General features: G+C 36.8%; 1 protein-coding gene across 1 annotated transcript; it reads left to right on the top strand.

Moving 5' to 3' along the window:
• The first annotated feature begins 922 nt into the window (after nucleotides 1-922).
• On the top strand, nucleotides 923-18,867 carry LOC150094499 (heparan-sulfate 6-O-sulfotransferase 3-B-like). The gene is made up of 2 exons (XM_090412242.1): nucleotides 923-1,635; nucleotides 18,111-18,867. The coding sequence occupies exons 1-2, from the start codon at nucleotides 1,037-1,039 to the stop codon at nucleotides 18,769-18,771; spliced, it is 1,260 nt and encodes a 419-aa protein (XP_090268368.1). The 5' UTR covers nucleotides 923-1,036; the 3' UTR covers nucleotides 18,772-18,867.
• The last annotated feature ends 1,455 nt before the right edge of the window (nucleotides 18,868-20,322 follow it).

Genomic DNA, 20,322 nt, shown 5'->3' with positions numbered 1-20,322 from the left:
AGTATTTGCACGTATTAACACTCTACGTACATTTTTCCAACTGTTATACAAGCAAAATAGTTACACTTTAAAAACAACAATGTTCGTAAAAGAAAAGCTAAATTTTCCGACCTGTAATAATAAACAAACTCAGTTTGTTTATTATTACATCCCAGAAGACAGACTGATTACCCTATTATCGGAATGGATTCTCTTTTTTCTGACATGCGCAGTAGTTTCGAGGGACCACAAATCGGTGGGCGAACAAAATACTACCATAATTTCCTACACCTACGCCATCTACTGCCGAAAACCACCACCACTAGCATTTTTGTTTGTGTGCGGGATGAAAAACCCGAGAAAATACCCTGCTACCTCCGTATGAAATCGGCTAACTTACCTTCAATTGAAGCAGAAAAAAAAAAAAAAAGATTGCAGTCGTCACGACGAGAATCGAACTTAGGCTTTTTCAAATCTATTATTTATTTCAGATTTTTTAAGTCTTCTTCTTCATTTATTGCTTTGGATTTATTTCTGTTTTCTTATCAGTGCATTTTTGATATAGTTGATTGATACTGTGTACTTGCTAATTTTATGGTCCCTCCTTCAATGAGTCCTTTTACTTCTAGTGGTGATACGTAATAATGTTAAATTAAAATTGAAATGTGAAAAAGTGTTGTAAATCTTGGCGGACAACGGATTATTTTTATAGGGTGCACTTAACATATGAAAGTGACATCTAATTACATAATGATAACTGGTTAGGTAAAAACAGATCATCGTACTGTTCAAATGAAAATAAGTTGGTATCTAACTCCGCCACTAGGATAACGAAATCGCTTAAGCACATTGACGGCTGCGAGTTACGGATATGACACCTCGACTTTTATTTTAGAATCGTTTGATTGTCAAGAATGAGTGATTTGTTATTGAAATAGTTTTTAGTGAATTCGTTTGCGCAATGTTGATACAAATACACGGGTTGCTTGTGTTTGTAATGGATCATTTAAAGCTAACATTAACTGTTACAGCTATGAAACTGTAACACTAGTTATCAATGGTTATAGGAATGGATCGATTCAAAAAAGGCTCAGGATATAAAATTTTACTTGTTGCATGCGTTGTAGTGACAGTATTTGGAATTGTTACTTTGGGATACTTGTGTTCAGAACGTGTTTGTGCTTTCAACAGTTGGACATATTCACAGTCGCGCTATGAAAGTTGGAGTAAGCTTGGTTTGAAACATGTTTCTGATAATATGGGGAAACCAGTCTCGTTTTTGTCTCATCCGCTTCATTCAGGAAGTGCCAATTCCTTAACTTCTCGGAATAAATTATCTTTTGAGGATATGGTTAAAGATGATTTCGAGTTTGATATTAAGGGATCTGATGTTATTGTATTTTTACACATCCAAAAAACAGGTGGGACTGCTTTTGGAAGACATTTGGTTCGAGACTTAGACTTAGAACAGCCGTGTAAGTGTAAAAAAGGTCGGAAGAAATGTAAGTGCTTTAGACCCGATTCAGAAGATCGTTTTTGGTTATTCAGTCGGTATTCGACAGGTTGGAAGTGTGGTTTACATGCAGACTGGACAGAATTAACAAATTGTGTTGACAATGCAATGGATCAGACAGAAAGGGAATCCTCAAAGAGAAGGTAAGCCTTTATAAATTCTAAGAGTTTTTATCTATATAAACAAAGTTACCATATAATAATAATAATTTTGTCAAATCCCAAAACTGGGAAACATTACATGCTGTCACCTAACTATTACACAGGGCCGTACTTACACTTTTCCCGGGACTAGCGGAGTCGGAGGCGCTACTATCCTCCGCCCCCCCCCCCCCTCATTGTTTGGAGCCATTAAATTAGCCTAATTTTTTGAGCCCCCCCCAGCTAGAGCCTTATGCACAAATACAGCCCTGCTATTAAAGCATGCCATCATTCATCGATATATGAAAAGATATAAATCTCTTTAAAACTATATAGTGTTTCCTAATATGTGAGATGAAAACATCGCAGTTTATTATCTTTGCAAATATATGAGCAAAAGACTTGACTTCTTATTGCTTCTGGGCAGAATGGGCAATGTTATTTACATGCAAAATGATACATTCACAAGAGATCTTTATTTTACTTCCTATATAGTAGTAAAACAAATGCAGTATTGTAACATATTTTAGTGTTTCGGATGATAAATGGTGATACAGTATTAAGTTGTACAATAACATGAAATTATGTTGAATCTGAAGATAACACCCAGCAAGGTAATGAGAAATGTAGCACCCTTCATTAGGATAGTAATCAAGTATGTAAAACAGTTGAAATAGCTATTATCAAATAACACTGGCGGTAAAGAGACAGAGTTCTATCTCTCCCTTCCATCTGCTTCAAACGAGTTGGGTCTCCTCCTAATTAGGAGTCACGGGGAAATAATGCAGCCAGCACGCCACTCCTCTGCTGCATCCCTATTGGAGGTATTCTTGACTGTAGTCCGTGTGTGTTCACAGGGCCGGTTTGCCTACTTGTGGGATGAAAAAACCCCAGCTAAACGGGGGGGGGGGGATCTTTGAGCTCCTCACGTCTCCAATGGGAATCGAACCTAGGACACTCCTTCCCAAGGCATATGGTTGCGAAGTGCACAGCTACTAGGCTAACTGCACGGCAGTAGGAGTGGAAAAAATTTTCTAGTGTAAAGGGCACAAAAATGTTAGAGCTCACAAGTAGTAAGAAAAAATATTGAATGGAATTACATCAAGAAGCCTGGAACATGTCAAGGTAAATTATATTCAGAATCTTTAGTCAGAGAATGATATATCTAGCTTAAAAGTAATCAGCTGAAGAAATAAATTTTCAGTGTGAACTCTTGTGTCTTATCAGAATACATTTTAAAACACAAATTAGCAGAGAAATTGGTATAGCAACCTGTAAGTGGGCTGTAAACAAGTATAATAGAAAATTTTTAAATAAGTGATATATTAAATAATTTCTCCTATTAAATTGTTCCTTTGTAGATAAGGGCAAAAGACTTAACTGTTTTACCACATGCCATATTGGTCATATTGCAGGTACGAAAGGGAGTGTCAAATGGATTCCCACACAATGTACTTATTTCAGTACTTCAGCAAAGATTGCTTTTGTGTATGAAGAAAGAGATACAAGACTATTTCTTTGTTTAATCCAGGACCATTATATGTGACCATCAGGGGCGGCTCGTCTATAGGGGCCGGGCCCCACCTATATTTGTATAACTAGCACGATAATTGTAGTTTTAAAAAATGTTTCTTGTAATTATTATTTTTTGATCTATTTCTAACACATTTTATTGTTTAATAAAAAAATTACTGTAGTATTTTGTGGCAATATTGTGTAATGCGACTTAGTACGATCTCTGGGGGTAGCCACGGATGGCCCTATTTTATATGTAGAACACAGGGCACATATGAGACGTGCACTAGTGATCGTATTTGTTTACCAGGTGCAACACTTATCTTGGAGCCAGTTTAGTCTGGCCCAGTCACTGTGTTGGCACGTACGTACATAGCACGCAATTCTTTGATTGTGAAGCACGTGCACTAGCAGTCGTGTTTGTTTACTGGGTGCAACGCTTATCTTAAGGCCAGTTTAGTCTGGCCCAACACTGTGTTGGCACATACATACATAGCGAGCGATTCTTTGATTGTGAAGCACGTGCTTCACAATCTCAGTGGATTCTGACTAAACATTATTGTAATAGAAATAATAACTATAAATCAATAATAGAACCCACTATATAAATATAAAAAAATTAAGTTGTTTTTGGCCCCTGTTTCTATTGTCACCAGCTGCCACTGGTGACCATCATCATCAAATTCCTGATATGTACTCCCAGGGGGTGCATAGGATAATTATGATAGTACTACATGAAAAAATTAAACAAATACTAATTTCCAATGAACAGTTTTTTTCCTCCAAATTAATCTGTCATCTATAACGGGGGCCTTGTTTAACTGGGTAAAGTCCCAGCTCGCATGAAATTCTGTCACGTTGCACCATCATTTTACATTGTGGTTTAGGCCAATAAGGGAAAATATTTTTGCATGTCTGACAATCATTTCTGAAAAAAAAAAAAAGAATAAAGCCAAAAAAAAAAAATTCCTCCACTTCTACCTTAGTAGAACCTTCTGTGGGACCATAGGCGCAAATAAGTCTCATTGTCCAGTTCCCCATTCTCATATTTGCCCACATCACTCTACCTGAGACTGCCTGCCATTTAAGAAGATTAGCCTCATATTTAGTGTTGAATACTATTACTACTCCTTTTCCTTGATTGTCATTACCTGAATATAACATTTTATATTTATTGCTCAGAAAGATATCACCAGTTTTTGTCTTTTTTGTTTCAGTCACCTCTATTATGTCGATCTGGTACTTATCCAGTTCCTCAGCTAGCTCCATTTCTTTGCCATTCAGGCTTCTTATGTTAGTACCGATCTTCAACTCTGGCAGTGAGTTGGAGTGTGTTTAAGGATTTGTTCCAGTAGCCGACTTTTTGCTGTTTGCCTTGGTTCCCTTGTGAAAATAATAGGGGCCTTGTTTAACTGTGCGATGTCCCAGCTGGCATGAAATTCTGTCATGTTGTACCATCGTTTTATATTTTGGTTTAAGCCAATAAGAATACAATTTGGTCAGCTAAATCCAAAATTGCCATTCATTCAGTATCCAGGTAAATACCTAACAGGGTGCACCATGAGAAGGTGAAGATTGGACATTAGGTTGGCAGCCCCACTCAGTTCTCCACATTCCTTAAAGAGCTATGTAGAGGTACCTGGAGGACTCCTCCCAGTTATGCAGCCTTGACCCTTAAGCACTCCTGTATGTGACCATATTAGATTATGTATAGATTGCAAACGAATGTATATCATCTGAGAATGTGACTGCATGAAAAGTTAGAGCCTACCAGGAAAGACAACACTGATAAAAAGAGAATTAGCAAGAGAGCAAATCAGATGTAGCATTAAATATACACTATGTTGACAAAAGTATTTGGACACCTTACATGCAATGCAAATTTCAGATCATAACACATGCATATATTCAGGGAGTGTCTGCATAATTCTGGTAATAAAAGGTGGTATGTGCTGTGTATTTTGCATTGTACTTTATGTCAAGCTGCCACATTCAACTGAACTAACAGACTTCTAACAAGGGATAGTAGTTGGGTGTCACATTTGTGATCTTTCTGTCTGTAACATTGCTACTCATCTCAGTATACTGAAATCCGCTATTGCTAATGTCATTTGTAGATGGAAAGTTGATGGTGCTACCACAGCAGGAAAATGCCCTGGAAAGCCCCCAAGATCAATGAGCTCTCTTTTGGAATATTCATGCATCCTGCATGTCATCAGCAGCAGACCACACACTCAACCTGGAAAATGCTGCAGGGACATTAGTCAACATTAGAACTGTCTGCAGAGAGTTACTTGCCTTAGATTACCACAGAAATATTACTGCAAGTAAGCCACATATCCCCCTCCCCTCAATGCCAAATTATGTCTTTTACACTGCTCCTGGACCACAGATGATTGGAAAAGAGTTCTGTGGAGTGATGAATCACGCTTCCAAATGTTTCACTCTGATGGTCATGTTTGGATCTGGAGATTATCTGGGGAACAGTTCTGGCAGGACTGCATCATTCCAGCTGTCACATTTGGTGGAGGCTCGGTAATAGTATGAGTGTTTCATTTGGATGGGGCTTGATCCATTGGCGGATGCACCCAAAAAAAGATGACGTATGATGGCTACTTTGGCTACATGGACATGATGGACAAATTAATGCTTGAGACACTGTGGAAGTACTTTGGCAGTGACTCTTGCATGTTTCAGCACAGTGCACCATGCCAGACTGGTTTCTACAAAACATTGAAGAGTTGGACTGGATGGCTAACAGTCCAGACCTCAACCCCATCAAACATCTTTGTGATGAATTAGAACAATGAATTCACTCCAGACCACAGCAGTAGCTGTCATCGGAATCAGCAATGAGGGTAGCTTTGTACCAGGATGGAAAATATTCTTGTTGTGACATATCAGAAATTAGTTGAAAGCATGCCCTGAAAGGTAGTTGCTGTGATTCAGGCCAAAGGTGGTCTCATTCAGTACTAGAAATGTAATAAAAATGCATTTTTTGACAACTAGGTGTCCAAATGCTTTTGCCAATCACAGTTTTATGTTGAGCAAGTGACCTTTAGTCATTCCAGCCTGTTTCCTAAAAATCCATTGTGTTAAATTAATGAGAGAAATATTGATAATGTCCAAAGGTTCAGAGAAGCCAGTATAGATGATATTTACCTGGCCTGACTAACATAAATAAGAATTAGCTGGGTTGCATCTGTGTGATCAAACACATTCCATGGCTGGCACTAAGTCTTCCTTGTGTCTGTCCCCTTTGGGCTTTGTGCATTCCAGTATTTTTTGCCCTACACTTCTGGGAATGATGGTACACGCTAAGTACTGGTTAACATACTGTCCAGTAAAGGTAGGTTTCAGTATACTGAGAAAAAACAGAATCTGTTTAAGTTTTTTTTTAGTAAAAAGAACACCATTAGTAAAAAAATAGTGAACATTGTACAAACACATTTGAACGAAGGTGAATGGAATTGAACAGATGTTCTTCAAAATATTCTAGATTAGTTGGCTGAAAAAGGAGCTATACTTGCAACCTTCCTTCCTCCAAATGAAGTAACCAAAAGTGCATAGCAGTCAAAAACTTTGAATTAGATTTGGAGTGAATTCTTGAGAAAACTTCATATTGTTATGCGATATTTGTGAAGAGAAGTTAATCATAATCATCTTATCTATGAGATTTAATTTGATATATCTTTAACTATTGATAGAAAATGGTTAATATTCTTTACAGGATCTTGATTTTCTTATGAGGGTTAAAAAAGAGACTAGAAATATTTGCAAATTATACTTTATATGTGACATACAAGGTGACTGGGCATATAAGACAATCTCCAGAATTTCTTTTCAAAATAATTATTTTGTGTTATACTTGCTGTTTAAGATAAACCTTGCATTTTTATTCTATTTTTTTATCAATTTTATATATTTTTTAGCATTTTTAAACTTATTTTTACATAGTCTGAAAACCCTGCTCTAGAGACCAAACATCCATGCCCGTGGCTGGATTAAAACTGTTGGTTGGAGAGTGGGTACCCTAACCACTCAGCCAACTAGGCTGGCAACCTTTTGTAAAAAAATAAAATAAAATAAAAATTCACACTTGCTGCTGACAGATTTTTATACATTACTTTTGTAATATGTAATGGTGTTCTCTTTACTTATTCCACACAAGGAATACAACTGGTATAAACAAACAGAATTCTTCTTATATTTATAGCAGTCTTCAGTTTCATATATTGTAATTCATGATCATCATTGCAGTAGGTTACATTTTTGAGAGAGAGATCACAATCATTTCAGAAACAGTAGGTAAAGACACAGCAGAAACTGAAATAATGTCTGTATAGTTTGGCCCACCAGAAACATCAATGAGGCCTTCCTACATGATAACATCCAACCTCAACTAGCCACACAAGGAATACAATTACAACATTTGGCTGGACTAACCTTTACCCAAAGCCAGATTTGGTGCCAAATTTTGCACCCTCAGACTATCATTTATTTAGTCTTCTGAAGGATGCACTTAGAGGCAGTTATTTTTTAAACTATAGGAATGACAGAAGTGTATAGACAGTGATGGACACTTGAAAAATAACAAAATTCTTGTGAAAGAGAGAATTAAACCATATAAAAGCCATAGTTAAACAAATTACATTTTCCGATTTTATATATATATGTAATAAATTTTTTAACTTGGGGATATTGTATATTAGGATAACCAAGTAAGTTTATAAACTTGGTTATTTTAACTCCTAATCCCAAGTATGCAAACAATTAAGTTTGCACCTGAAACAAAGTAAAAGTCTAAAGATAGTACAACACCAGGGCAACTCATTGTAAAGGTGGGTAAAGCTCTGATCACTATTCTTAGTATTTTCCCATAATGAAAAGCACATCTCACTAGAAGATGTATACTGCAATTATGGGTGGGGTCACTACCCAGACCGGTTTCAACCTTTTTTGAGGTCTCCTCAGTGAGTAGCTAGACCCTAAATACCAAGGTTTTAGTAATACGGTATTACTAAAACCGTATTACTGTAAGGTGAATGACTTGGAGCATTATCTAGAATTAATAAAATTTTAAATTCTAAAATTCTTAAACTCAAAAATTAAAAAAATTTTATTTTTGAGTCATCCACAACTTCTTATTGCTCCGATAATGAACTAGAGGAGTATGCTTCCTAATGTTTTTGAAGTCTTGTGGATTCTCATTGTTCCATATCACAAATAGTTTGAGTTTATATCCAGCCACATTACCCCCTAACAGAATCATAATACAGTCTTTAAGAGCTTTGAAACCAGGCATGGATTTTAGCTTTTTGTGGATGAATGTCTACTCAGGCATTGTTTTCCCAAAACAAGGAGGTCTCATCCACTTTAAATATTTGCTGTGGCAAATAATTTTATCCCATTACTCCACAAATTCCTTGGCAACCTTCTCATCAGCACTTGCAGATTCACCATACATTTACACATTATGCAGTGCAAAACACTGCTTGAATCTCATGAACTAACTAGAAGAAGTGTTGAATTTGTAGTGGTAATCTGACCTGTTTCTCCTTTGTCCTTCGATTTAATAGAAGCAGATCCTTTCACAGCCTCTATGATTTTATCCTTATAAAAATAAGGATTCACTGTAGAATGAGACCATCTAAAGTCATATGCAATCACATTGACGGGCTTACCAGCTTCATTTCAAGATCAATTGCTCGCCTCTTTTTCTGTGATTGGACATGTAGGGGCTATGTTGCAAAAAATCTCGTTAAATATTTAATGATAAATACATGAATAATCTATTTATCAAACACAAAATAAACAGAGGAATGGTTGAAGGCATATGCCGATTGCTGACTGCAGAGGGAGGTTCCCGCTGAATGCACTGTTGCCACTGTGCATGCTGCATTGTTGCTAAATAGAAACCTTTTTACTTTATGCTTGCTTGCATCTTGTTCAAAAGTATAGTCAAAAATGTTATTTATTCTCTTATTGGATCACGGAGTTGAGGGATGACTGTATTGTAATAGAATTTGAATATAGTTAATGTAGTGTGAACTGTAGGATACTATAAAATTACAGTGAATTACACAAAAGTCCAGCATTAAGAACACAGCTGTGATCTAGAAGACAAGACAGTAAAAAAGACTCAGGGGAAAGTAGAGCCTCATCAATTTCCTGCAATCCAGTACCATCATGCGATATGCAATATCTAACTTTTCAACCCAAAGTATATAATCTTATATTTTGGAATGTTAAATTAACAATCATTATCCTTAGCCCACAATGCCAATTTATTAAAATCATCCTGCAGGATATCTATATCACTTTTATCAACTATTGCTCTCCCCAGTTTTGCATCATCAGCAAACAACTGAATATCCCTCCTTATATCACTGATAATACAAATTAAAGAGTAGAGGGCCTAGTACAGAACCCTGAGATACTTCACTAGTCACCCTCATTCTCACAGATTCCACTTTACCATATATGACTCTGGTGTCTCTGTTAGCCTCCTCCCCCCATCCCCGATTTTGCTCCAACTTTTGTAATAGTTTTCCATGTGGTATTATTCAAACAGCTCTACAAAAACCAGCAATAACATGGTGTAGCCATTTCCTTTATCCAATTCTGCTGTCATTTTTTTTATAAAATTTGATAAATTACTTAGGACCTATCCTTTACAAAGCTGTGCTGCCCATCTATATAGTATCATATCCCTATCCACCCACTATTGGATTTTACTTTTAACCAACTTTGCCAATACTTCAACAACCAGTCCTGATATATTAATTCATCTGTAGTTTGCTACTTCTGTTCTTGGAGCCATCTTTATATAATAGAAATATCTTATCCTCTTTCCACTACCTTGGAACCTTGCTGAGACTTTGATTGAACAACTTCTGAGGTATTGCTAGTTCTCTTGCTCATTCATGTAGTATACAGACTGATATGCATCCAGTCCCATTGCTGTATTCACATTGATATTTTTCAATATGTTGAATGCCTGTTCACCTATCTCAATTTACATGCATCTGTCACATCAGCAACTGCAAAATCTCCACCTGAATGATACAACTTTGCAAAATGACCACTCAGTAACTCAACTATTTCTTTTGCCTCTGTTACCTTCCTACCATCAGCACTGGTTCAAGTCATCCTACCATAGTTCATGTTTCCTCTTACTTGCTACATAGAAAACAAAAACTTTTGATTTACTTTGGCTTGCTAAGCTAATTTTCTCTCATAATCTGATTTGGCGTTTCTTACCATACTAGTCACCCATCTTGCTTGCACTTTGCACAAGTTGTCTTCACCCCATTTCAGCACGGGGAGGAAGTCAGTGTTCAAGTCACCGGTTATGGAAGATCTTCAGGCACGTAACATTATGGTGCTGCAGAGTTTATCGAATGAAGAGTACTGTCATCAGCAAAGCTGTGAACAGGATTTGAAGTCAGAGAATGAAGGTCATTGATGTAAAGGAGGAAGAGTGTGGATGAGAGAACAGAACCCTGAGGCACTCCAGCATTGATGGGGGAATCTGATGAGAGGAAGCCATCCACCATGACACACAATGAATGACCAGTGAAGAAGCTGGCAATTCAATCACCTGAGGTCAATCACTGAGGTCTCCTGAACAAACTGCCAGCTTGTTCAGGAGACCTCATTGCCAGAAATGATCGAATGCCTTAGAAATATCGAAAGTGATAGCATTAGTTTCTCCAAAATCTTTCCTTGGCCTGAGTCCAAAGGTAGGCGAGATTAGCTAGGAAGTCAGCTGTAGAACGAGAATGGCAAAATCCATATTGGTGATTGCTAATTAACTGAAAAGTCTCCGGGTAATGAAGAAACTCGTTGTTGATAACCTTCTCCATCACTTTTGAAAGTACTGAGGTGAGATGTGGGATTACTTCCATGCTGTTAGGTAGATGCAGTAGAATAAGAAAGATTATATAGATGATACAGGATGTGTGTCAATTCTGGAGCACAACCAGGAGGAATACCATCTGGACCAGGAGCTTTATTAGTATCAAGATTAATAAGGGTTTTTCTTATGTCCCTTTGGCAAAAGTACAGAGGAGGCATGCAATGGACAGTTTGTCAAAATACAGGAGATTTGCTATGGTCATTCAGCTGTCTTTAGTCATTAAATGCATTCCCAATATTGACATAATCGAAATCTCTCTCTCTCTCTCTCTCGCTGTGCCCCCCCCCCCCCTCGTGTATTCTTGCAATCATGCCATTTGTTCTTCCTATTTCCTCAATCACACAGTATCATACTGAGGTAATACACTATTATGCAGGGCATCTCTTAATATTTTCATTTAAAATATACTAACATTCTTTCATGGAAATCCTGTATAATTACCCATATATGCAAAAAAGGATAATATATATTATAAAATACTGTCATTTAAAAATACACCAAAATAGATTAAAAGAAGTTGCATACCATCATTTTGGCATAATAATTTCTTAATTTATATACTGTTCTGAAGTGAGGTTTTTTATTTGTTAGGAATAAAGCTGAAACAACTAAAGCTACAAAGTTATGTCTGTAAATTGTATGCTTTCTTGTCAGTTTGCCTGTTTTGCAAGGGAAAAACTTGTTACCTCCATATGAGACCCAACTCAATTTTAGCTGAAAAGTGCTTGCAGGTTCTTCATGCCCTAAATAGGATTTAAATCCAGTGCTTTCGAAACAAAAGGCAACACTATTGACATGAACTGAGCTATGCAAGGTAGGTAGGTGTGTGTGTGTGTGTGTGTGTGTGTGTGTGTGTGTGTGTGTGTGTGTGTGTGTGTGTGTGTGTGTGTGTGTGTGTGTGTGTGTGTGTATATTTCTCTCTGTCCTTGCTCTTGTACATATACACTAAGTCATATAAAAACAATCAAGCCAGCATGTGCATGTTTGTTGCTTCTGACAGAAAAATGAGTGAATGGAATTTAGAACAGCACATTAATATCACATTTTTCACAAAGTTATGCAACAGCACAGTTGAAACTCGAGACATACTAGAAACTGTTCATGGTGAAAATGCCATGAACAAGTCTCGTGTATTTGTCATTGAGTGGCGTAGGAGGTTTAAAGAGGAACAAGAAGACATAGGAGAGATAATGAAAGAATTGGGTGATCACAAACTTGAACACATGAAACTGTTGGAAGAGTGCAGCAGTTAGGTTAATGGCTGAAGAATGGCTAAATTTAGAGAAACAGTGAGGAAGATAAGATTTTTGACAGATGGTTTGGGAATGAGAAACAAAAATAAATCTGAAACAAAAAAAAGTGCAAAAAATGTCAATGGTGTTTTTTTTTTTTTTTTAAGAGCATAATGCACTTCAAATTCATGAAACAAGTACAACAGTTAACTAACATTGATATTCAGAAATGTTGGCAAGGTTATGTTTATAAGTAGACCAAAACTTTGACCGAACAATTGGATCATCAATCAGACCATCCTCCATATTTAGACCTAGTCTCTTGCAACTTCTGGCTGTTCTGAAAACTGAAGAATCCTTTGAATGAATGCAGATTTTGATGGTGATAGTAATAAAAAGCATTCCAGATATGTTTTGAACAATGGCTGAACATGTAATTAAGTGTACTGCTGCATGTGTGGATTATTTTTAACATAATAATAGTCACTAGTTTACAATAATAAATTTAGTTTAATCCTTTATCCAAGTGTGTAAGCAAACAAAGTTTGCACCTGAAGTATCTTCAGGACCAAGGCAACTTGTGGTAAAGGTGGACCAAGCTCTCATCACTCCTTGTCTTAGTATCTCCCATAATGCAAAGCACATCTCCTTACAGACATGTATAATGCTATGCATCAAGGGAAGGGCCACTACCCAGACCGGTTTCGACCTTTATTGAGGTGAAAAAAAAAAACACTTCCAACATCTTTCTCTAAATCCAGAGTAATTTAATAATAAGGTGAGACACCTTTTGGCTCTCGTATATTATTATTATTTCGGGCGACTCCAGGAAGTCCTTAGACTCATCGAGGGAGGCCCTAAATATCATGTCCACACAACTATACGACATTCTCACAGTATCTATCATACCTTGCCTTGAACTCGCTCACTGTCATAGCACCCACAACAGACTCTGGCAGCTTATTCCACTCATTTACCACTCTAAAAGTAAAGAATCCAGCTCTAACACCCCTGCTAACCCACTCTTGCCCAGCTTCCATATGTGTTCCCTAGTTCTCCCACCACCAGTCCTGATCTCAAAAATATCCTCTGAATTAATCCTATAGAATCCCTTTAGCAATTTGAATGTCTCAATCTTATCTCCCCTTTTCTGCCTATCAACTAGTTTCTGCAACCCACAAATCTTCAACCTGTTCTCATATGGTTCATTCCATAGACCTGCTATCATCTTAGTCACTCACCTCTGGATCCTCTCCACCACCTCCCCATCGAGAAGGAACCGAGGTAACCAAATCTGGTCACAGTAGTTGAGATGGGGTCTTATCAAGACTCGGTACAGAGGTACAATAACTTGCTTGTCTCTGCTCGTCAAAGTATTTTTCAACAACCAAGTGAGTTGATGTGCTGATTTAGCCACTTTTGCAAAGTGCCCCCTAAACTTTATCTCCCTATCCACCAACACTCCCAAGTCCCTGGCCTCATCAATCTCCTGGAGTACAGTTCCACCAATGTGGTATACTGGTGCTAATCTTTTCACCCCAAAATGCATAACCTTACATTTTGTCACATTAAATTGACATCCATTCTCCTTAACCCAGAACTCCAATCTATCTAAGTCATCCTGCAAGACTTTGACATCTTCTGCATTCACTATCGCACTACCCAACTTTGCATCATCAGCGAACAAATGAACTGTTCCACTTAGATCCTTTCCTATATCGTTAATGAACAGATTAAACAGCAGTGGTCCAAGAACAGAACCCTGTGGCACACCACTAGTCACAGGCCATCTTTTGGACTCTACTCCTGAATAAACTACTCTCTGATATCTCTCCATCAACCACCCATCTATCCATCTCACCAACCCTATATCCATTTCCATATGTTATAGTTTTTGGATTAGAATTCCATGTGGTATCCTGTCAAACGCCTTTGCCAGGTTCAGCAGTATCACTGTAAACCCATTTCCCTTATCCAGTTCAGCCATCACCTTGTTATAAAACTTGAGCAAGTTACTCAGGCATGATCTATCCTTCACAAAGCCATGCTGTCTCCTGTACAGTATCTCATTTTCATCAATCCATTACTGTATTTTTCCCTTGATTACTTTCTCCAAGACCTTGGCAACGACTCCAGATATGCTGATCGGTCGGTAATTTGCAACCGTAGTCTTGGATCCTCCTTTATGCAGTGAAACTATTTTCCCCTCTTTCCACACCTTCGGGATTAAACCAGACCAGAGACTCAGATTAAACAACATGGTCAAGGGCACTGATAATTCCTTAGCCGCTTCATGCAAGACCAGTGCCGGTATACCGTCCAATCTTACAGATGTATTCACATTAAGGTTCTGTAACAGACTATTCACCTCCACTTCATTCATCACAATTCCTGTATAAACTAATGGTTCCTTCATTTTTTCAATGTCACCACCTAGATGATATGCTTTTGCAAAGTGTGCGCTCAGTAACTCCTCTATGTCGACTGATTCCGTGACCTCCTTACCATCGTCATTCCTTAAAATCATTTTGCTGTGTACAGTTTTTTTTCTTGCTTGCAGCATGTTGAAAGAACTGTTTGGGATTCTCTTTTGCTCATAGCTAGTTTCATTTCATAATCAGCTTTTGCTTTTTTTACCACACTCGTTACCCTTCTGGTCTGCACTTTATACATAGCGTTCATGTCCCTGCATGTCACCCCTTTCTTTAAATTCCCTCCACAGTTGTTTCTTTTTTTGCAGCTCAAGCTTAATGGTGTTATTCATCCTTTTAACCCCTACTAGTTTTACTATTCGGACCCTAGGTATACAATCAGCCATAGCCTCCTGTAAATGCTCCTTGACCACTTCCCATGCTCTATCGACGTCCAGCCCTTGCAGTTGTACATGCCATGGCACTTATCCAAGCAATCTCCTAAGCTTGTCAATACTTGCTAGCACGGTAATTCCACATATACCCTGTCTTAATCGAAAATTCCACACCTTTAGCCACCTCCCAGGTCAAGACCTTATGATCACTCTCACCAATAGGTGGCAATGGTCATATTCATTACATTCAAATTCTGAGATGCTATTACCAGGTTAAGCACAATCACACCCCTAGTATTTTCCATTACATGCTGTCGCAGATAGTTATCCCTTAATAATTGATTAAAATCCATTTCCTACCTCACATGTGTCCTCTCCTCCTTCTAATCAATGTTACCATAGTTGAAATCCCCATAATAATTACCCTCCTTCTACTCATTTCATCAATTTGTTTATGCATACTATCTCCACCATCTATTCCATCACCTGGTCTATAGCAGCACCCAACTGTATATTTTATTCTGCCAGTCTCAATCTCGCACCAAATAGCCTCAAATGAGCTCCTTTCACTATCTTGTGATACAACTTCAATTCTCCTTGGCTGCAGTTCATCAGCTATCATCAGTAACACCCCTCCCTCATTTTATTCTCTCTGTCCCTCCTAAAAACACTATAACCTACACATTCTATCCCACTAACTATATCATCTTCCGTCAGCCATGTTTCACTAATGCCAGGAAGAGCCAATCAAGGCCAAAAATTCTTCCTTCTTGTTCCTAATACTCCTGGCATTAGTATACATGAAATGCAGTGATCCATTTGTCCCACCCCTATCTTGATGCGTTATTCTAAATGTCCCATTCCCATTTTTTTGTCCTTAGTGCTGGCTCGGGTACATTATATACATTCTTACACTCAACTGTCTCACTGATGTCTGCATATCCACCCCCCCCCCTCCTTGGTAGTTCTAGTTTCCCTGGTTCTGCACATCCATTTTCACTTCATTCAACAACACTTTTTCCAGTCTCTGCACACCAAGTCCATTCAAATGATGTAGGCCATCCATCTTGTATAAGTCCTTTCGCCCTTCAAACTCATTCCACGAATTCCACACCACACTGTCTGCATAACCTGCGCATAATGTCATTTGCGATTATGGCCCTCCTTCTAAACTCCTCTCTGTCATACCGCAGCAACAGACTCACCATTCTAACTCTGTCACTCTTTTCTTTCGCTACTTTTAACGATACTTTCAAGTCCTCTCTCATAAAAAATTTATCACCTTTCAATTCATTCGTGCCTGCCACAATTATTAATTCTTTCACCCTCTATTTTTGCACTCTAATACTCTCACTTACATCCTTAAATTTCGCACCCAGTAAGTACGATTTAGTTACACTCCCATCTATCACTCCTCTTAATAATGAGTCACCATACAACACTCTTTCCTTCATTTCAGAAACTCTCCCACTCTTATGCTGTTTATTTACGTTAGCCAAATCACCTCTGGAAAGAGTTTCGCAGGTGCTCTAATTGCCGCTGCGCATTTTGTATCACTGCGAGCAACCTAGCGATCTCACTTCCTACAAATAATTCCTCATTTTTTTTTATCATTCAAACCATTTTCTCTCTCTGTATAGTTGCTTTCACTCTTTCTTAGATCACCGCTCTCATTGCCATCTTGTACATCACAATTCCCTATCAAGCCACTATTTTCACTCACATTCTGGCTTTCTTCAACCATAACTGTCTCACAACCTGACACATACTTCAACTCCTCACTTTGCTTACACTTTCTGCACATTCTCCCACCACTATCACTTTCAATCCAAACTCTAACCTCATCCGGGAAAGCATACATCCCACACACATCATATTGGACAAACTCTCTCACATTATAGTTTTTGAACAATGGCGTCGTATTTTTGGACGCCATTATCTTATGTCGCATTGCCGCCATATTCAAATCTATGACGCATATCGTTAAATACTAAATTAAATAACGGAATTCACACCAAAATCACACAGACACAACAAGCTACCAAAATTAGACAATATTACGTTATGATTTTAACCTATATTCTAATTTTCACTTAAAATTATACTTAGCTTTCGGGAGCTCTCTGAAAACACGACCGACCGTCTAGCCCTCTCTCGGGATTTTGTCTAATTTGTATAGGTAAATATGACTTCTCCATTGCTTCCACCTTGTTATCACCACCTCTGGGTCTGGCTCTCACTGACGAGACCTCAATAAAGGTCGAAACCAGTCTGGGTAGTGGCCCTTTCCTTCCCTTAGTGCATAGCATTATACATGTCTGCAAGGAGATGCAAAGCACATCTCCTTGCAGACATGGAGATGTGCTTTGCATTATGGGAAATACTAAGACAAGGAGTGATGAGAGCTTGGTCCACCTTTACCATGAGTTGCCTCAGTCCTGAATATACTTCAGGAACAAAGTTTGTTTGCTTACACTTGGATCAAGGATTAAACTAAATTTATTATAGTTAACCAAGTGGGGAAAAAACTTCCATCACTAGTTTACAGGTAAGCAAACAGCTTTTATATGCATTCCAGGAATTTAATTGTAACTCTTAACAGCAGTAGCCTTGGTACATAGAACTATTAAAAAACAAGTCGGTTGAAACCTTATCTGTTACTGTCACTTCTCTGAAAAAGAGATGCGTTTAAGTATTTCAAAATACTAACTGATTTTTTTTTCCCCTCTCCCATTGATATTTTATGCCTATGGGGGATGATTTTATATTTAATTTTGATTATTTTGAATTTTGTTATATTTCCTAACAAAAAAAAAGAAAGAAAGAAAAATGATTTATATATATCCACACAATAACAGAATAAATAATCTATATCCTACTTTTTCCTCCTGTGCTTTGCATTTAGTTATAGCAACTACTATTCATTAAAAATTCTTTATTCACTAATAATCATAAAATTACATAAAGTTACTGAAAAAAGTACAAAAATGTTTATTTTTTCTAGATATTTTTACATTACTTTATTGAGGGATCCTGTTGCACGCTTTTTAAGTGAGTTTCGACATGTTCAAAGAGGAGCCACTTGGAAAACAGCACGTCACCTCTGTGGTGGACGTTCTCCATCAAAGGATGAACTTCCACCATGCTTTGAAGGAGAAGACTGGCGCGAAGTTACTCTGGAAGAGTTTATGGGTTGTGGCTCCAATCTTGCTATTAACCGCCAAACAAGGATGCTAGCTGATTTAACTTTAGTAGGTTGTTATAATAAATCTGCCTTAAGCAAGAGAGAGCGAGATATAATTATGCTGGCTAGTGCCAAACAGAACTTGCAGAGGATGGCATTTTTTGGTTTGTGTGAATATCAGAAGATATCACAATACCTGTTTGAAAATACATTTCATCTACATTTTCTGCAACCTTTCGAGCAACTTAATGAAACTCACAGTAGTCTTACATTAAATGAAATTAATATTGAAGACTTGCATAAGATACAAGAATTGAACCATTTGGATATACAACTATATGAATATGCTGAGAAACTTTTATTCCATAGATTCAAAAGGGTTAAAAGTTATGATGCAAGTTTTGAAGAAAACTTTAAAAATCTTGGTCGACGTGGCAATCAGATCGATATAATATTTGGAGCTACGTTTAATGAATCTTGATTATTGTTGTTTTAGGGATGTATATATTGTATATATATATTTTGTAAGTTTTCTAAAATATTTTTGCAACTTCATTGTATAAGTTTGAAAATTATATGCATATGTTGTAAATATGTAGTAACTGAAATATCACTATTCTAATAATTGATATCTCTGTAAATGCAGTATTTTAAATTCTCTACCATGATGAGTGCTGGTCTATAAAACAGCCATACATGAGAAAGAAAAAACGTAACTTAGCATTTAGAGGATATAGCAGGTAATTTATATAGCTTACATCTAACAAAATATTGGCATTTCAAATTCAGGTGGTTTTGCTTTTATTATCACCACACTATAAAAACTAAGTAATTGGAGAATGAATCTTGAAATTATCTAATAATATACTTGACATCTGAATCTCCTTGGTTATTTTTCTGATAGGAGGAGAGAAATTAGCAAAGATGTATCATTGTTATTAGCATAATAATGATACATCTTTGTAAAATAACGTATGATCTAATACTTGCTGTTGGCTCATCTTTATTAAAGTCTAAGGCTTTTAATTTATTATATATATATATATATATATATATTTATTTATTTATAATTTCCTGACATGTACCTTAAGGGATGTACAGGTCACTGGGATAATACTGCAAAATTATAAAAATTTAATTTATTGACATTTCTTTTCTAATCATTTTTGTCAGCTTCTCAGTATTGTCAGATTTACTGACAGTTGCAATTCCCTGCAGTCTAGGTTCTGTGAATTGCACCAACATGTAAGTTCAGTTTTTCTTTTTTCCTTTTTTTTTTCCCTAACATCTGTTGCTAACATTTCCTCTTCCATTCTCAGAACACAAATTAGTTCTGCTGTTACATGCTCAAATACTAATAATTCAAGTTCATTTCTATTACTTTCATTTTTAATGATTCTACCATGCATACCATCTGTTCACTCTCCTTAATTTGTGAATTCTTAGTGTTTAATTTCATGTTTTTTTTTTCTAATCAATTTTCAGATCCATAAGTTAAAATTGATTTAAACACGATCTTTTGTATATAGTATTTGTTTGCCGTTTTGAATAATGTATCTTATTCCCCATAAATTTATTAAGCTTGTTCTCTTATTACTTCTTTATTCCATTTATATTTAAATATCCTGTATAATTTGCAACATTCACGAAAAACAGATGCCTATATAGATGCAATTTTGAACCTCTGAAGGTTCATCTATTGAATATTTTTAATAATTTTCTTTGTTCTAGCCTATTTTTATAGTGTTCATTATTATTATTATTTTCATACAAAAGGTTTAATTATATGAATGAAGCCTGCTAAAATCAGACTAATTATGCTCTGTCTAAAACAACTATTATATAAGCATGGCCCAAAGATAAAAAATGAATTGAGAGTATTATAACAGCTATTCAGTTAATGAAAATCCTCAAGATATTATTTATTCAGGAGTATAGAACTGAGTTTGATAGCTCTGATATACTTGTGAGTTCAAGTATAAAAACCACATAAAAATTCTAAGATAAAACATTTAGTTCTACACTTCTCCAC

Source organism: Typopeltis vanoorti, chromosome 22 (genome assembly GCF_054136105.1).
Source record: "Typopeltis vanoorti isolate ZY-2024b chromosome 22, IOZ_Tvanoo_1.0, whole genome shotgun sequence".
In the NCBI taxonomy this organism is placed as follows: Eukaryota; Metazoa; Arthropoda; class Arachnida; order Uropygi; family Thelyphonidae; genus Typopeltis; species Typopeltis vanoorti.
This window is presented reverse-complemented; position numbering and strand designations above follow the sequence as displayed.

What these genes read in the sequence shown, in the direction of transcription:
- LOC150094499 (XM_090412242.1), top strand. Translation starts at nt 1,037, where the DNA reads ATGGTTATAGGAATGGATCGATTCAAAAAAGGCTCAGGATATAAAATT. An exon ending in AGGGAATCCTCAAAGAGAAG is followed by an intron (nt 1,636 to 18,110) that starts GTAAGCCTTTAT and finishes TATTTTTTCTAG; the next exon opens with ATATTTTTACATTACTTTAT.